Below are 19,437 nucleotides of genomic sequence, written 5' to 3' on the forward strand. Positions count from 1 at the left end.
CGACACAGCAGCATAGAAACTATCCTGTCAATAATATTTTCCCTCTTTGGAGAAGTTCAGATGGCGTCAGACTGCGCTGAGCCAAACTGGGCCACATTTTCTGGCAGATGTTTTCAAATGTAGCATTTTAAGTGTTTCTCTACGAGAAATTGAGGGTAAAAACAAAATAAAAGCAGAAGTACAAATCACCCACAGGTCTGTATTTCCTCATTACGGATTATAAATAGTATTGGGATGAATGCAACAGGAAGCTCAAAGGAGATAAATGTGTATGTTTGTGGACAGAAATTCACGTTTTCCCGTCCAGAAAACGCTGAAACATTTAAGTCAGAGTTGAGCTGGTATTCATTTATTTAACCAGCTCTAATCCAATAAAGGAGAACTTGTGGTAATCCTTTAATTGGATGAATACTGTTCCTCTAAAAACAGGAATATTAGTGATGAAACTGTTGGAATTAACCCGCCGAGCCTCACAGAAACCCGGAGAGCTGCGGGCTCTTCAGATTTCATGAAATCATTCTGCAACACTTTTTAAAAACGGGCTTCTTTTGTCAACATCAGCATCGTGCAGCTGCACAACGCTGATAATAATAATAATAATAATAAAAATAATGACAACACATCTGTCTTTTGAAACAATCCGGTTTGTTCGTGCTCTCCTCCCTCCGCCCTTTGACACACATCGCTCTAAGCCTCGCTGAATTTGGAGCACAGGCGCCATGTGCTGCGCCCTACACAACATTAAAACACACAAACATCCCATTAAAGCACCAATGACAGCTCATCCCCGCTCCGAGATGCTGGGAAGGGATGGAGGAGGGGGGGGGGGGGAGGGGGCTTTGGGTGGGTGGGACAAATAAGCGCTCGCCATAGAAAGGGGGATGCTGCAGCCCCGTCCCCCTCATATCTCACTCCACCCAGCCCTAGAATAAAAACCGGCGGTGACGTGCGCGCAGGGAAGCACCCAGCAGTATGTGCGCGCCCACGGGAGGGGCCGATAGAAAATGGCGAGTCTGTGCAAAAGGCAGCAATGCACGATAGAGAGGCGCGGCTTTCGGCAGGAACTTGACTCTTGGAGGCACAAACTCATTCACTGTGTAGGTAAGCTCGCTTGGCATTGTGTGTGTGTGTGTGTGCGTGTGTGTGTGCGTGTTGTGTTGTTGTGGGGGTCCGGGAAAGGGGGTGGATGGGGGTCCGCCGGTCACTGTTGTGTTGCGTTTGTGTGTTTTCTTTTTTTTTTTTGAGTCGGGGCTGTGAAATGTCCTCTGAAAAAAAAAAGAGCCACCTATAGACTTCCCCACACGCACACAGACACACACAGACACACACAACCGGACTACTACATCCATATTCTGCTGTAAGTTTGCGGGTCCAGCTGCAGCGGTGTGATCCGGATTGGGGGGTTCGGGTCCCGGTTCGGGTTGAACACAGAATCCATAGCTGTTTATTTATTGTAAGCAGGGCAGGTCACGTGGCGGATGGAGCCAATCGGCTGCCCCGCCATAGGCCGGCCCGTGCCCGTGTGCGCGCCCCCCGAGTTGAGTTTTGTGATAATGATGTGTGTGTGTGTGCGCGCTCCCAATCTCCAAACATGCCGCCCCCCCCCCCGCCTTGGAAATCGGCTTTTGGGAGCGCGCTTTGCTGCATTGGGGGAAATATCAGGGACAATATTTTTTTTTGGGAGGAGGGGGGGGGCGCGGTAAATGGAGGTTCGGGGGTGTCGGGGTTTTTTTTTTTGGGGGGGGGGTACTTGTTGAAATGCCGCTGCTGTCTGGCGCAGTCCGTTGATTTTTTTTATTTTTATTTTAGTGTTTATGACAGGACGCTCTCTCTCTCTCTCTCTCTCTCTCTCTCTCTCTCTCTCTCTCTGTTGGTCTATGTCTCTCTGTCAGGGACAGTTAACAGCAGCGGCCATGACATGTGTCAGTCTTTGTTTTAGTAAAGAACTGCCCCCCCATCTGCCCCCCCATCAGTATCTGGTGTATTTCATTAGCTCACTTTAATCCGGTTGCACCGACAGATCCTGATGTTATGGAAGATTATCACCCCCCCTCTCTGGATCTGGATCCTAATCTGGCCTCCATGGGGGTTAAACTCAGTCCGGGTTTTCCGGCTCTGCTGGTTTTTGGATGTTTGGTGGTGACCCCTCACCTACTTACCCATCCGACTGCTCTGTGATAACTCACATGGCCTGATTCCTGAGCAGCCCCCCCCCCTTCATGATGTGCTGGTAAAATTAAAAGGATTAATAATCAGCCCGCAAAGAATCAGAAACAAAAGTACTGAAATATTCGTCCACTCACAGTCCAGTCAGTGCTGTTTTAAAGAATGAGGGGGGGGGTCACTGAGTTTGAGTCCCGTTGACCCCCCCCAGCAGCGTCCTGAGGGTTCTCTAGGCTCCTCTAATGAACGCAGGCTGCATGTTGACATGAAATACACAGAAAATCTGAGTGAGTCTCCGGAGAGTCAGCGTAATGATACCAAAGTCGATAGAGGCACCGTGAGCATGATGGAGCTGCCGCCGGACCACCACGGTGCACCTGTAGTAACATCACAGCGTTACCACGGGGCATTCTCATAATGAGCTGGACTTCAGCTCTGTGTGTGCGTTTGCATCAAATCAAACTGTGCAGGAGTTTGTTTTCTGAGCCGCTGCAGAGTTTGCTTCTGAAAGACGCCTCACTTTGAAACCTGGAAGATTCTCAAGCTTGTTTTTGGTTATTTTTTTTCTGTCGATCATCTTGGATGAGTTGTTGTTGTCGTTGTTGCTTTAGTGGAATGGAAGATAATCGCTACCTTATGTCTTGACTCATCTGATTGTGTTGGATCTTACAAACAGATGCTGAAATAAAAAATAAAAGAAATGCTGCTGTGGTTTAGACATCAGGTTACTTTTCTGTAAACTTACACAAAACAACACTTTATGAGCACAAATCTTCATCCAGAAATCCTGCCGGCTGTGTGCTTTAACCATTTAACTGTCCGAGTGAATTTCCTGCGTGCTGAAGATGGATGAATCCAAAAAATCAATTCCACAGAGTCACAGTGGATTAAGATGAAGAAATAAGAGACTACATTTTTGGCAACGGGAAAAATCGTTTTTTGGAAAACAGAAGATCCAGAAGGAGAGGTGAAATTTAAAGCGCTCTGCTCGACCCTCATGAAGGAAATAATGATGGTTGTGCTTGCAGACGTTTGATTTAAGAAGGTCAGGTAACTTGCAGTTTATTAAAGTTCACCGTGATGCACACGGATCCAGCGTGTCGACACGGCTGGCCCGGCCTTCCCGCCCCGCGCCGCTCCCTTAATAAAGTCGGGCCTATATGCCAGAGAAAGGTTAACATTATTAGCTGGTAGCAATTATAGCCGACTGCTGATTTCTTTGGCACATATTCTGGGTAAGAGAGAGCAGCTAATTTGATTGCTGAAAGGTTGTGGCGACGCTGCAGAGACAGACTGCGAGGGAGAGAGAGAGCCGGCGAGCGAGGTGTGAGTCTGTTGGCAGATTGTTTTGTTGTTGTTGTTGTTTTTTTTTTTTTTTCTCTTCCTTCCTCACATTCAGATCTGCTCCGTGAGCTGTAACGACCAAACGGAGCTCGGGTTAGTGTGAGCCGTATCGAACCTTTAATCTGCCGTTGTTGAGTCTTATTGTGATGGTTGAAAACGCACAAAGCGAGGCGGCATCAAGTGCAGCAGGGGGTCATGGATGGGATTCAAACCCAGCACAGGCTCTGTTTCTTGTTTGGAATGTAAATTATTATTTTGCGTGAGGAAGACAGTTTCTGAATTGTTAGCAGCTAATGAGGCTTCAGACAGAAAAAGGAAAACGGGGCTGCACGAGACACACAAATCGTGTTGTAATTACTTTGACACTTTTTGTCATACAGTTGTAGTCGCATTACAAAGTTGTTGGGTCCCAATGAAAATGTTTGTGTTCCTGCCGTTCTGTTTTAACTCTGTGTTGGTGAACTTCTCTGAAAGCTCTTTATGGGAAACTTCCTGTTTGGTGAAAACACACTGAGCACTTTCTGCTGATTTCATAGTGATTGCATCAATTCAAGCAGGATTTGACTGCTTTTTGCAAAAACAACGTTAATTTGATTAATAAAACAACAACAACAACAACAACAAAAGCCTTCTGTCATCAGATCACAACTCCTCGAAACTTTTGGGGCGACATCAGGAAATGTTGAAATGTTGTGGTGATTTCTATGAAGGCTGCAGGATCAGGGCTCTGCAGGGCTGGACTCTGATCTGGACTTTACTGAACCTGAGACTGAGGTCCAGTTTCTGTGAGAGGTCAAAGGTCGTCCGTCCTGGTGTCATCCCACCAGCAGCTCTGTTTCCGTTTATCTATCTGCTCCCTCGATTACCTCCTCTGCTCCGAGTCAAATCCTCATCTTATCAAGTCGACAAAATCCCTCCACCTCCCCCCGCGCGCACACACACACACACACACACACACACACACACACACACACACACACACACACACACACTCTCTGAGCGGTTGGCTTTTATTTCAGTAATGGACAGATGGACGCCCTGAGAGCTCTGCCTTCTACTTTCACATCTTGCTAATTCTTTTCATGGGCTTTTTGCAAAAGAAAACAAAACATGGCACATTTATGGGTAGCTGGTGGGGTGGTGGTGTCGGGGGGGTGGCAGCCATCCACCCATCAGAGCAGACTGGTGCCAACACTGTAAATCTCTGCACACACACACACACACACACACATTACTGCAGAGCAAAGCACAGTGTCTGTGTGTGTGGAGCTATCTATGGGGGGGGTGATCCATGCCAACCAGGAGCCCTGTGGGAGGAGGGCGGCTCTCTTTAGGGTGAGGGAGAGGGGGGGGGGGGGGGGGGGGGGGGGGCTTGATTGCAATCTGTGAAAAAGCAAAATACACCACTGGCACTGACTGGATGTCGACAGAAGGTGTGTGTGTGTGTGTGTGTGTGAAGCATTATTTATTCCTGAAGCGTCCACCGACGGCTGTGCTCGCTCTTCTCCAGCGTCGTCCTCCCTCAAACCGGCACACATTTATTTATCTGAAGGTAGCAGAAGGACTCGAACTGCTGTGTTTCTGCTCGACACGTTCCTCTTTCATCCTGCCAGCTTCAATTAGTGTGCAGAAATCATCAAATGTTTCAGAAAATAATCCGAAGTGTGACGACTTTGAAAGACTAAACTCAGATCTTTGTTCTAGTTGAATTTAATTTCACTTTCCCGTGTTGTTTAATCTTGATTTTGGGATCTCATTAAAGACAGGAACAGGAGCGCTTTAGTTCTTATTTTTGAGGTCTGAGACATGCCAGAGGTTGTTGTGGTTGTCTGTCTCTGAAGAATTAGATAAGTTTGTTTACAGCTAAACTTCCTCGACTCCGGCGTCATTTAAACCAATCAGCTGGTCGATCAGGAGAAAATCAGCCGGGCAATTTAAGAAGCAGTTCAAATGCCGATCGAAGCCATATCTGTTGTCATGGTTACCCAGAAAGCAGCGTTCTCCTCTTTGTTGCCGTGGTTACTACGATGGCGGCAATGGATTGGTTCGGTTTAGGAACGTGGGAATCGAACTTTCCCGCTTCGCCCGTCAGCATCACCACAACCGCTGCATGTTGCCTAGCAACAAAACTTAACTTTGAGGTCACAGTAAGCCGCTGACAGACGTCCCGTAGGCTGTAAAGTCGAACAAGTAATCCGCTTGATTTTAGTTCTTGTTTCTTCTTCTGCTCTTTTATCAGAAAACGATCAGCAGCAGGTACAAATTCATCACGTCGTCAGATTTTTATTTAATATTTCATATATTTTTTCTGACTTCTAAAAGAAACGACTCCACTCCATGATACCCTGCTGCGTTTGCTTCAGTCTGCTCTCAGCTCCTGAGCCTGAGGCTGGTACACAGTTAGCCTGCGATCAGGACGGCAGCGGAACAAGCTGCTGGTGATGTGACCTCAGTGTAGTTTTAAAATGTCTTGATGGATCTGGATCGTTGGATCTGCGTCGACGCAGAAATGACCAGCTGGAGTTTGGAGCTGTGTTGTGAAACACCTTTAAATGCTGATATTAGTGTGTGTGTGCGACAGACAAACGTGACTCTGGTGTGCACGCTGCAGTTTCAGACAGTTTGATGTTTGACTTGTTGATGAGTAGGTGTCGGTGATTCACCTGCTGATAACAGACGACGATAAACTCTCTGCGTTCAGCTGATGTTACTGTCGTTCTGCTTCAAACTAAAAAAAAAAAAAAACAAGCAAAACACAAATCAAAAGTGACATGAGGTGAGTTTGGTGAGTTTTTATTTCACCGGGGAGGTGAAATCAGTTTCTGTCTTTTCTGTCCTTCAGTCCAAAGTCCTCCACTTCCTGAAACTACTCTTTGTACACAGCGTCTCTGACTCAACCTAAAATTTATGTAAGCATTTAATATGTGTGTGTGTGTGTGTGTGTGTGTGTGTGCGTTATATGAGCCACCAGAAAGTGGAGTTCTTTGGACACTGAAGCCATGTGGGCTCACACACGGTTTGGAGTTGTGTTTGGAGTACACACACACACACACACAGCAGCAGGAATGTTTGCTCGGGTTGGGCCTTCGGTGAATTCCTCCCCCATAATGGCCGCCTTTGTGTTGAAGGTTATATTCAAACATTTGGAGTATTTGATCATGGAGGACCCCGAGTGTGTGTCTGTGTGTGTCTTTGTGTGCGCTTTTAAAGGACATCTTAAAAGTGGGGACATTTAGTTGAGGGCCGCTGCGCTGATTGAGCTCAGAGGGAGGGGCTTGTTATGTAAATGAGCGGCCTCTTACTGTGAATTCAGTATCAATGGAATGAAAGCAGAAGTGTGTGTCTGTCAGACTGTCATTAACTATTAATTAATACTAAGTGGCACCTCAGTATTCCCAAACAAGACGAGCCGGCTAATGAGATAATAATGGGGCTGAACAGTCGCTTAAGCAGAGTTAAGCTGTCACGGTTCGGAGTTAAAGGGACAGTCGGCCGAGCCTCGCAGGGATCATCTGCATCGGTGCCATGAAATAAAAGAAAACCTGCGAAGAATCGGAAAGACGGCGACTTCAGCCATCGCGTGCGTGCGTGTGTTGTCTTTTTTCCTCACACGCTTCAGGTTAAAAGGTGCTCTGGCCCAAGTGCACCCTGGGAAATGTAGTTCTTCAAATGGAAGGGCGGGGGCTACAGAAACCCTGTGAGGGCACATGACAGATGAGGTTTGCTCAACAGATGACAAGAGAAGAATGGGCAATTATTTGCAATTCAAAGGCGGAAGGGACTTCATTATTATGTAGTCTTGGATATGATGGCGTTCACGGAGAGGCCAGTAAACCCACACACAGACGCACACAGACGCACACAGACGCACACAGACGCACACAGACAGGAAAAATGGAGACAATTGAAGGGACATCTCTACTTTTGGTCAGCGAAGTTAACCAAAAAAAAAAAAAACTAACTATAAAATAATATTTAGGCGTAAAGATGGAAATAAACAAACATCTCAGATTTCTTTTCTGATCTCACATTCAGATGATTTGCTGCAGGAGGATTCTGGTGCCTCTCATTTGCCGTAGAAACACGTTTTGCAGGATGTTTGACATTCGGAGTGATGAATCGTTGGGACTTTATCTTCCTCTTCAGTGCGTCTCAGTTTCCTTACCTTTTTTGTTTTTTAACCACGACCAGCTCCTCTGCCGGGCTCTTTATTTCCCCGCTGCAGTTGCTATGAGAGATAATGTACAGAAAATGTGTCAGTGCTGTGTTTAAAATAAACTCGCTGTAAAGGGCTGCAAACTCGTCCTACATCTGCTGCCGACTGAGATCCTGCAAACCTTTTTGCACCAGATAAACCTGTTTGGACATCAACTGAGCGGCTGCTGCCCATCAATCAGTACATTTTACAGTCAGATGAAAGCCTCTTGGTGTAAATACACCCAGCCGGGGAATTATTAACAGCACAGAGGTGGTGATGTTCTTTTTCAGACTTTGGTTTTAAATAAAAAAAAAAAAAAACTGCTCAGTGGATCTGCTTCAGTTCTCTTATATTACTGTAAATCACTTTTTATTTTTTTCTGTTTTCCTGCCGGCGTGTTTTGGTTTCCCTCTTTTCTGACAGCTTGTGAAGACAAACAGAGTAAAAGGCTGCTCGGAGAAGAGACGGAGCAGAAAGCATCAACGTCTCGTCGTCTGTTCGTTTTGTTTTCTCGTTTCTCGGCGCTCCATCGTCGTCTGAACTTCAATAATTCGGGTGCTGCTGTGGACCAGAAGCTTTTCAAGGGCCGTCCCCGCTCAGCAACACGATGGGGGTCACCGCTGAGAGATGACTTTGAGGGGGGGGGGGGGCAATGTCAGCATGATTGTTGAAAACACAGATGCCCCACCCCATCATGACGCTGTTGGGTTGTGTGTGGGAGTCTGAGAAAGACTGACCCCCTTGTTGTTTCTAAACACTTGAATCACACATGATGCCCCCCCCCCCCCCCATGGAGAGGCTGATAAGTCGTTGGTTTGGTTCTTAAATCTTAAACAGTTTGACCGTAATATTCCACATTTGTGTTGCTCCTTTTTTGTCTTTTCATGTCGTCCGTCCGTGTCGAAGCGCCCCCCCCCCACCACTTCTCATCCCTTCAGCATTATGAACCAGAACGAGCTTGAAGCAGAAATCAATTTTTTAGTCATAAAAAAAAAAGTTGCAATGAAAGGAGCACGTGAATTCAAAGATGACAGTTTTTGTTCAAACAACAACAGCCTCTTAAAAAAATTACACATTCAGGAGTCAGGCAGTTTGGATAAAGAAAATAACAACGTGGATTTTTAATTAGAAAGCCGACGTGGTGACACAACCATCAAACCAACCGCACACAAAATCATGCAGATAATAAATCAGTCATAGATTAGACAATTCGAAGCGGGTGCAGAAGGAGGAAGCAGAGTTGTGTTTATCATAACTTTGATGAAATTGATCGGCTCTTTGTTTGGTACGAACAAACAGAAATGTTCCTTCACACCTGGAGATTTCATTTTGTCAGCTGAAATCATTTTGGCGTGAAAGCTTTGCGTTGGTGTTGTTCTCTATCTTCATTTATCGTTCCGGCTTAAAATTTATGACTTAAAAGGGACTAAAGTCTGCGACCTCCCCCCCCCCTGCCTGTGTTACTCGGTCACATGAATTCCTGCTGTTCAATCTTTAAAAACATCTTCATGCATATTCACGAGGCTCTGTAATCCCCCAAAACATCTGGCTGCTGTCAGCGTTACCCAGGCAGCAGGAGAAATGTAAGTCTGTGTGCGAGGAACTATTTTCATCGGTGGATTAATACACATTTAGTGCTGGTGAATATTATATCTGGGATTATGGCGCAGAAGACAAACATGGTGGCACAAACACTTCCAGTTCCGCTCCTGAAGTTTCTTTGTCCACCAAACGGCAGCCTGTCGTTCATCCTGAGCTCACGCAGGTGTGATCGCACTCGTTGTACTCAGATTGTTGTTCCTGTTTTGTCTGAATTTGCTCGGCTCTCAGATGACAGGACACGTAATGGTGGTTCAGCGGTGGACACTACGAACGGTGCTGCTGCAGATTGGTTTATTTGTTTGTGTTATAATTACCGCAGCATAATGTGAAGTGTGCTGGAGTCAACGGGGGGAAGATGTTTTTCCGTTTGCTTTGATGCTGCTCTCAAGCTCTTGTCATCAGCTGATTTAGCTTGATTTAATTTCCATTAGCTTGTTTAAGGAGCAGGCGGACGACGCAGTAATGGTCGTCTCAGACGGACATGAGGTCCACCAGGAGAGAGACACGCATGCCGTGTTTATTAATGGGCTGCAAATGGCAAATCTATTGTTGCTGTTTTAACGCTTCAGCTGCTGTGAATGTTTCAGAAACACAAACTCAGTGTTAAAGTTGAGGAAATGAAGGGAGACGAAGCCAGCTGACGTCCGTCCAGGAAACTCAGAGATCTAAAGTGCAACAGTCGCTTCGACGACTTCTGTTTTCCAAAGCAAATAACACCAAAATCCAGACACTGGATTCTGATCAGGACCGGAACTGATAATCATCATTACATCGGTCCACTTTACTTAGTTTTTTTTTTTGTTTGTTTGTTTGTTTTTTTTTTGGATTGATTAAATTAATCTTTGACAAATTTTATCATCGAAGTGAGGTCATAGAACAGCTGATTCATTCATTCATCAGCAGGTCCTGATGTTAGAGAAGCCGGATCCAGAGTTTCTTTAATGGATTCCTTCCCTCATGCTGAGTGTTAATATGTGAAGTGGAGCTCTGTGGTTCAGCTCAGACTGCAGCTCCGGCCGGTTATCAGCTGTTCATCCCGGACAGGAAGCCTGACGGGCCCTGCGCGTAATTTATGGCAGCATGGTGCAGTGGGACAGTAAAATTTAATTTAATGCACCTTTATGCTCTCCAGCCTTTGAAACTGGCTTTTACCCAGCACTGTACAGACAACACACACACACACACACACACACACACACAGGGGCAGTGGAGGCGGACGGGGAGCGGAGCAGGATAAGTGGAGGTGACAGGGCCAGCTGTGCTGTGTGAGTGCCGGCCGGCCGGCCGAGCTGGAGGCCCGCAGCTCCTCCGTTAGCCACCGTGTCACCCTCAGTTAGGTGTCAAGGCCACCGGGCTGCTAGACACACACACACACACACACACACACACACTCACTCTCGTTCTAATAAAACTGAAGGTCATAAAACAAACGCTGCCGTCACTCCCGTCGTCGGCAGCAGAAATGTCACTCCTGTTTTTATCTCTGGTATCTTCTCCATCCTCTCAGTTACTCTTTCCTTTCTCTCCCTTTTTTCTTTCTTAAAAAATCCTTTTTCCACCTTTTCTCTCTTCCCTGATATGCCCCCCCCCCCCCCCCCCGTCAGCCTCTGCCACTCTGCAGCTCGCTCAAAACGTCTATTGTGTTTTTCTATTTCCACCTGGAGGGCCGTATATTCAGCAACTTTTATTTTTCCAACGGCTGCAGCTTCGGCTCAGACTTCAGCGTGGTGTCAGTTTCCTCAGTGTGCATCTCTTTAAAAGTGTCAGTTGATTTCCTTTTTTGCACTAATATTATTATCTCTTACACTTCAGCCTGGATGTCACTGTGGTTGTGTTGTGTTCAGACACACACACACACACACACACACACACAGATTATTTACTGATGTAAAGCTGCACAATAGAGACAACAAAATCAAAGTGCAATTTCTGTGTTTCCAATATTTCAGCTGGGTGATAAATGGTGATCTATGTGCAGCGAGTAATTGCTTTTTTTCTGTGGGATAAAAAAAAGGCTCAGCAGCCATCAAAGTCCAGAGCGGGTCTTAGAAATGAAAGATATTTTTCTGATTTGACTATTTTGTTGTCGTCTTTCACGCCTTTCTCCAAAAAGCTGAGACAGGCTTCTCTCCGGCTGATTAACTGCTGCAGCTCGGAGGTTTCAGCTCTGACACGACTCTGAGAGCCGAGAGCAGCTGGTGAAATGAATGTGAGGGTCAAAACCAGAAGGACAAATTCCTTCTGAAGTATCATCAGAGAGAAATGAAAAAGCCAAGCGAGGAGGTGGGCGGGGTTTTGTTTGCTGGAGGTGAAAGTGCGTGAAGGCGACGCTGCACTTGGAGAACTTTTTGAAAATGACTGTCACATCTCAGGGCCTTTTTCTGACTGGACTGAGAGAGAGACAGGTTGATGTGGAATGAATCGTCGTTGCCATAGCGACAGCAGTGGGGGCTCATGGGTAGTGTGGGTTACAACCAGAGCTCCAGCGTCCCTTTAAACCTTCTGTTGGCGTGGTGACGGGCGTACCTGACATTGGTTGTCATGGTTACATTGTTAAACGTGATGGCTGGTACAACAGTGATAGTTGTACCTCCGTCACCATGGTTACTATACTGGCCACGTCCATTGGTCAGGTTTAGGGCTTGGGTTAAACTAACGGCTCCCTCAGCATTAGATGACCTCTGTTGTCGTGGCGACCATAAAAACAACAAAAGGGATGCTTTCACACTCTGCGTGTCAAATACATCCTCCTCCTCCTCAGACCTGTCTTAATCTGAGCATCAGATCGGTCTCTCCCAGCATCATTAATGTTGTCACGGCAACACAGCGGTTTAACACGAGGGGTGAGAGGAGTCGCAAGCCCTAAAAAAGAAAATAGAGGCGGAGGAGGCGAGTGGAGGCGGCTCCCGTCAGATCGTCCTCGTGGCTCTGACCTTCGGCTCTTCGGGGCGAAGCGGCTTTCATTGTTGTCGCGGCGCTGACAGAAGAAATGAGGAGAAATGGCTCTAAACTACGGCCACTTCAGGAAGAAGCTGTTTTTTGTTTTTGTTTTTTTTTTCTAAAAACCTTGAAAGTAAATGACTTTTTTTTAATGTGTTTAAAAAATCCTGCAAACTGCAGAGATCCAGCAGGATCATTACCCAGAATCCCTCAGTGCACATACTTTGGTCCAGGTCGTCTCATCAGAGCTACAACCAAAAACGTTACGACACCTTCCTGTGAGGGATGTCATCGTTTCTTCTTGTTGCTAGGCGACACGAGCGGTTGCGGTGATGGTGTCTGATGTGTCGGAGAGATGACCCCAGCCTCGCCTGTAGTGTTGAATTGGTAACCATGGCGACACAGGTAGTTCATGGCTGTGTGTTGTGTTTTGGTTTGTGTCTTCTCATACTTGGCTCCAAGTTGTTTTTAAACATCGTGTGAACAGAGTGGGGGGTCAGCGGTGGCGGCGGCGGCATCACGCTGGACGTGGTTAATGAGTGGAGAACATTTTGTGGACTAAGGTGTGTCTCGGCCTATCAGAGGCTCTTTGGACCGTCCACCTTTGGACTTTGAGGACCAGGTTCAAGGAAAGGTCCAGCTATAAACACCCTGCAGTGTGTGTGCGTGCTGTGGGCGGAGCCTTCCTCCATATTAGTGATAATATAATTTAATATTGATGTGAGGGGGCTCCTCTGTTAGTCTGTCAATACACACACACAGACACACAGACACACACACACACACTAAGAAAAGAGAGTACACAACCTGACCTTTAATTTGCAAAAAGGGAAATATTTATGACCAGTTGTTAAAGTTCTCCTGGGTATAGTGTGTGTCCGTGTGTGTGTGTGTGTGTGTGTGTGTGTGTGTGTGTGTGTGTGTGTGTGTGTTCATTGTGAGTCAACAGTAACATATAGATATTTCCATTCACAGACCTCCACTGGGGTGAGCTCCTGCAGCTTCAGGGTGAATGTGTGTGTGTGTTCCAGTTGTATAGACTAAATTTTAGTTGTGTAATTGTCACTGTGAGACATTTTGGCCATTTGATGCCAAAGATTTTATGGTTCCGTTCAGGTTCAGGATCAGGATCAGGATCAGATCAGGTTCAGGATCAGATCAGGTTCAGGATCAGGATCAGGATCAGGTTCAGGATCAGAACCAGGTTCATGATCAGGATCAGATCAGGATCAGATCAGGATCAGGATCAGGATCAGGATCAGGTTCATGATCAGGATCAGATCAGGTTCAGGATCAGGTTCAGGATCAGATCAGGATCAGGATCAGGATCAGGTTCATGATCAGGATCAGATCAGGTTCAGGATCAGGTTCAGGATCAGGATCAGGATCAGATCAGGTTCAGGATCAGGTTCAGGTTCAGGATCAGAACCAGGTTCAGGATCAGGATCAGGTTCAGGATCAGGATCAGGTTCAGGATCAGGTTCAGGATCAGGATCAGGTTCAGGTTCAGGGTTTGGTGTTCATCATGTGACCAGGAAATGTATGATGTCACCGGGTGTCCCCACAACTGGTGAAACACCAGCATATGTGTGTTTGTGCGCAGCCACACTTGTTAATGTGAAGTAAGAGGACTTAAAAGCAGCCATATGGTCGTGTGTGTGTGTGTGTGTGTGTGTGTGTGGTGTGGTGTACCCTCCCCCCATTAAAATCAATGCAGCACTTCGGCTCAGCTCCAAAATGGCTTCACATCCAAAGCTCTCACCACGAAGAGCTCAATTAGTGTGTGTGTGTGTGTGTGTGTGTGTGTGTGTGTGTGTGTGTGTGTGTGTGTGTGTGTGTGTGTGTGTGTGTGTGTGTGTGTGTGTGTGTGTGTGTGTGTGTGTGTGTGTGTGTGTGTTGAAGGTGACAGTCCTGAAGTGTGTTCAGGAAAAACGGATGTTTTGCACCTCGTCAGAAAATTTCTAACTTTTATTTCCTGATAGTTGAAATCATCTCGGTCTCATTATTTGTGTTTCATTAGTAGATTGATTTGAATTCATGTAACGATAAAACAAAATATTAACATACGCTGTGCTCTCTCCTGATTGGATGGTCCAGTCTGTCAGTCACACAGTAGCCCCACCTTGGAGCTTCATTGTGATTGTAGTCATTTTTTTATTTTGAAGTAAAAACTAAACACAATTTTTTCATAAAAAAAAAAAACAGCACATGTAACACAAAGTTGTGTGACTCTCTGAAAAGGTTATGTGGTGAAATGCCGCCCGTCTCTCAAACTAACGGATTGATGCTTTTGTTCCTCCTGCTGATCATGTTTGTTGGATCACATGACGCTCCGAAGCACAAAAACAGGATTTCATGTCCCAGATTGAATCGGTGAAAACGAACAAACGCACATCAGCAGCGTTTGGCTCACTGTTTTAATGACTTCCCATTCGTGACGCCTCCTTGTTTCGTCTCTGCAGCAGGGAGCTTGGACAAGGCGGATAGAGATCCGTCTCTGGAACGTTCACGGTTTACATCTGTGTTTGAAATGAAGCTGTTAAATAACACGTTCGTTAAAGTTCAGCAGAGTCTGCTCCAATCCGCCGAACTCTGACGCACCTCCAGCTTCAGAGTTCGCTCTCCGACTTCATCCTTTTATCAGTTCTCCATCCACATTTCTGAAATTAATTACTCATCAAATTTTTTGGCTCATCACATCGATTAATCTGACGAATCTGATGAATTCTGTTGCCAAAATAATCAGTTTATGGCGCCCAATAAAAAAAGTTCTCAAATTTACTCCAAACTGGAACGAAGGAATCAATCAGAGTGTGGCTGATCGAATGAACCAACTTAACTGTTGACAATTGTATGTTTGTGTTTGTTTGTGTTTGTTTGTGTGCGTGTGTGCGTTTGAAGGGGAATTAGAACCGTCCATCTTTCTTTCGGTGCCTCGCTGGCCGTGAATCGCCTCCTTTGTCCCTCAAAATGTAAACAGCATGACTTCATGTGAAAATCATATGATAACACACACAGACACACACACACACACACACTTCTTGCCCCCCCCCCCCCGCTGACTGCTGCTGCTGCTTTGCTGTCAGTGATGTGCGACTTGTGTTCATCCTGCTCTTCGTCTGAGAGGCGCCGTTGATAAAAGGCTCCGATAAAAGTCAAATTGAAGCCATTAGCATCCTTTTCTGCGTCGAAGCGTGTTGTGTTTGTGTCTCTGCGGCGAAGTGGGCAGCGCAGCAAGATTGGTGTAAAGTGTTTGACCTTTGACCTCTGCAAAAAGACTAAAAGTCAAGGCTGCTCTTCTGTACCAATTAGGAACCTGTTGATGTTCACGATGGAGTCCATGTGGGAACAGCAGCACGCCGCTGTGTGAGTCTGTGTGATGAACCAGAACTTTCCAGCAGCAGCATGTTGTCGGACCAACAAACCCTCAAACAGAGCTGGAAGTGAAAGTATCCTCCATGACGCAGTTTTATTTTTGAATGAGGAGTTTTTTAATCAGAGCAACGAAGAGAAAACGAGCTTTGAACCTTCAGAATCTGTAAGTGAAGCAGAACGATATGGAAGAAGAAAAAAATCACAGCTTAAGTCGGACTTCTGGCTTTTACTTTTCCTTTTCACTGAAATAATGACAGAATAATTGTTGTTTAGAGCAGCGCTGACTGAATCGGCCTCTCCATGGTGGGATTTCAGTGATGTTTTGATTAACTTTGCAGCTGCTGGATATTAAAGCTGTCAGCTTCCTGTGATGTTTCATTACAGGAGAGCAGCCAGTCAGGCGACTTTTGGTCAACAACTGTTGCTGCTTTTCAATGGAAACAAATAACAAATATGAACTTGGTTAACTCCAAAAAGAAATTAAACGGCACTGTGGAATGTCTTGGGTTTCACTTTGACAGATTACAGAGAACATGCTGCGTATCAGAAAATATTTCAGAGGCGTTGGGGTCAAAAATAAATCAGAAATTCATTTTAATGAAGAGAAATTGAACATTGAGGTATCCAGCAGACAGACAGCAGCCGTGAGCAAACAGGACTTCAGTCTGAGGGAGAATCTCGGGAATATCGCAGGTCGGTTTCCAGGAAAGACTGAAAAGTTCAAAGGTCTTGACCCTGAACTCAGCTGCTCACTTCTAATGAGCATTAGGCCCCTCCCACTTCCTGTTCTCACGGCCCTCCGCTTCTCCGTCAGGTTCTAAATCTTGTAAAAAGATGTAAACTCCGGACATTTATTACTTATGACAGTCTATAAATGTATTTAAAAGGCGGATTATTGTTGATTTCATTTAAACGACATGTTGTCGGTCTGACGGTGTAGATAGTCTGCACATTTTTAGACCTTCTTCTGGCTCTTCTGTCTTCATGCCAGCTGCTGCGGTCCACTCAACTAACAATTGATATATAAATGCACTGAATGAAGACGGAGGTTGACAGATTTAATTCTGTTTGGCTGGAACGCAGACGGCTGTCATGTCTGAGTAACAAACTGCCACTTCACATGGAAACGCTGCATGCTGCAGCCGAGGAGCGTTTCACAGACTTCGTTGTGGACTCAAACTCAGGAAATGCAGTTTCTTTGGCACAACAACACTTGAAATATAAACAAATTTATATTAACGGTCCCATTTCAGATATCATTTAAATCTAAAAATCAAAATCAAATGAACATCCGTAAATCCAGTTAATCCAGTTTGTTAATTAAACTGGACGTTAAAGGTCCAAACGTATTATTCTTCATTAGTATTGTTGAAAGTCCGTTCTGCTCAGACGTCACATTTATCCGAAGGATGAACTTCAAAGGTCAAAGGTCAGTAAGAGCTCCCATCACAAACACACTGAATACCTTTTTATAGACGTTATATATGTTCAAAGCCTTCACTGCGTTTATTCGGAAGTAAGCTGCCACCCGTCTGGTTGGTGGAGGCGTGGAGGCGTCCAGTGGCGGTTTGTGCTCCGCCCTGCAGCGCGGATGCATTCAGGGACCGGCAGCTCAGTGGGACGAGAAGGACGGTGGGACAGATCTTTAGGACCTGCAGCCATAACGGCTTCTGAGGGGTTCGTTCTCATCTCTGTTCGCCGCTCAGTGTGACACGCATCAGCGTGCGCACACACACGCACACACATAAATATAGAGTCAGTCAATCAGTCAGTCAGCATGAGGCCTCAGTAAAAGCCTCCACTGTGTGTTTATGGTGAGAGGGGGAGGAGACGGCCGAGGGAGCTTCACAGTAGGACTCTCTCTCCTTCAGCTCCTTTGTGTCACGGAGAATGAAGAAGAAGAAGAAGAAGAAGAAGAAGATCACACCTTCTTTTCTCATTTTGAGCTGATGCTCAGATTTGGTCGGTTTCAACACGATTCTTTCTCTTTCTCTCATTTTAACTGTGACCTCGCTCTTTAAGATAACATTTAAATAACAATACATTTCCTCACTCTCTTCATCCCGGACTGCAGTGAAGAGATAAATATCGTTTTAGATCTGTGAATGTTTCGCCTGGAAGAAAATGCAGCAGTTTTTTTTTTTTAATTATTATTTTCTAACCTGTTTTTATATTTATATATTTATATATTTTATATTTTATATTGCAATTTCAAAAGCAAAATAATTGCACCAGTTTCTATTTGCAGTTTTAATCTGAGATAAGAAAACATTCAAATGAAGAAGGTGGGCAAAAATAATTTTGATTATTTTTATCGTAAATATTTGAATTCTACTTGCAAAGAAATGACTGATATGGAGTCCTGATTCAAGTTCATTTTACCGGACTGAAAAGGTAAAAAGATAAGAGTGCGAGTGAGTGATTTTTGTTGTTGTTGGTAATTGAACCAAAAAAATCACGTTCCTTCAGATCTGGAGAACACGATTTCCATATTTTCAGACTTTTAATGCATTTCTGGTGCATCAAAGTATTTTCGATCGATGTGCTGAGAACACAATCAGAATATTTAAAAATACTGAAAGTAATTGAAGTTCATTGTGAGCTGCAGCGATATTTTTAATCTAAAAAATGCCAAACGGCAGCCTCTCTCCCTCTCTGTGGACTCTGGCTCAACTAAACGGGCATTTTGTTGGAGGCAGGAGAAAAGAAATGCAGACAAATAAATGTTGTATCAGAGCTCAGCCACAAATAAAAAGAAAAAATGAGCCAATGACTGAAGAGAAGAAGGCAAACAAAAAGGAAAGAAAGCTGAAGAGGAATAATCGACCAAACACCAGGAGGGACACGGGAGGAGGAATCAGAGGTCGGAAACTGAGCGGGAGGGAAGTAATTCAAGAAAACGAACAGGAAGAATTAAAAAGAGCAGGAGGCGTGAGATTAAAAAACTGGAGAAAAGGAATAAAAAATAAAACCAATGTAAAGAAAAAGGATTAAAGACGGCAGCATAAAACACATTTTCCTGCAGAGTAAGCAAATAAAGGGCATGAAATCTAATGAAAAGGAGGAAGAGACGGCTCAACAAGAATAAAGGAGGAGTTTTATTGTCACGTCTCTCAACACACTGAATTTATCTGTGTGTGTCTGTCTGGTCTCATCCGACATTTAAATCTCATAAGGAATTTACCCACGTGCCCCGGCAGGTCAAGAAGAAAGTGTTTGGGGGGGGGGGGGGGGGGGGTGCAGCAGCCTCTCAGTCTTTAAACTACAGCAAGAAAACCATCCAACGCTTCATGAAACTTACATGACTGAAGATCTGAAGTTGTGGCTGCTTCTTCTTGGGTCACGTTTTTACGTTTCAGAGTTGTTCCCTGAACGCCTCAGCAGGTGAGCGGGTGACAGAGTGTGAGGTTGTTCCCTGAACGCCTCACATGGAGATTTTCAGTACATTCTCTTCAGAAGTCCAATTTACATATGACCTCTAAACGCCTCACATGCAGCTTTTCACTCGATTCGGCCGGCAGCACAGAGGAAGCATTTCAAATATTTCAATATGAGGGGCCATCAGGGGCCTGTTTTCTTCTTGGGGGGGCTCAAATATTTGGATAAAAAATTACCCCTGGCTGACAGGGCAGTGAAGGCAGCTAAGAGGCGTTTAGTGACTCTCGTGTCAGGTTGGAAACTTGAGGAGCGGCCTGCAGAAATCTACAGTCAAACAGAAATGCTTCCAAAACTGGGAAAATAAAAACGATAATAAAAATCTTAAACATTTTTTCGGACTCCAGAATAAGATGAGCTCAGTGCAGATTGAACATCTG

At 45.2% G+C, this 19,437-nt stretch overlaps 1 protein-coding gene across 1 annotated transcript in view; it reads left to right on the top strand.

The window, feature by feature from the left end:
• The first annotated feature begins 1,004 nt into the window (after nucleotides 1-1,004).
• lcor (ligand dependent nuclear receptor corepressor) overlaps nucleotides 1,005-19,437 on the top strand; it is a 54,110-nt gene continuing 35,677 nt past the window's right edge. Inside the window, exon 1 of the mRNA XM_029529071.1 lies at nucleotides 1,005-1,101. Coding sequence (XP_029384931.1) covers nucleotides 1,005-1,101 — 97 coding nt within the window. The remainder of the gene's footprint in view (nucleotides 1,102-19,437) is intronic.

Source organism: Echeneis naucrates, chromosome 1, assembly GCF_900963305.1.
Source record: "Echeneis naucrates chromosome 1, fEcheNa1.1, whole genome shotgun sequence".
NCBI classification, from domain to species: domain Eukaryota; kingdom Metazoa; phylum Chordata; class Actinopteri; order Carangiformes; family Echeneidae; genus Echeneis; species Echeneis naucrates.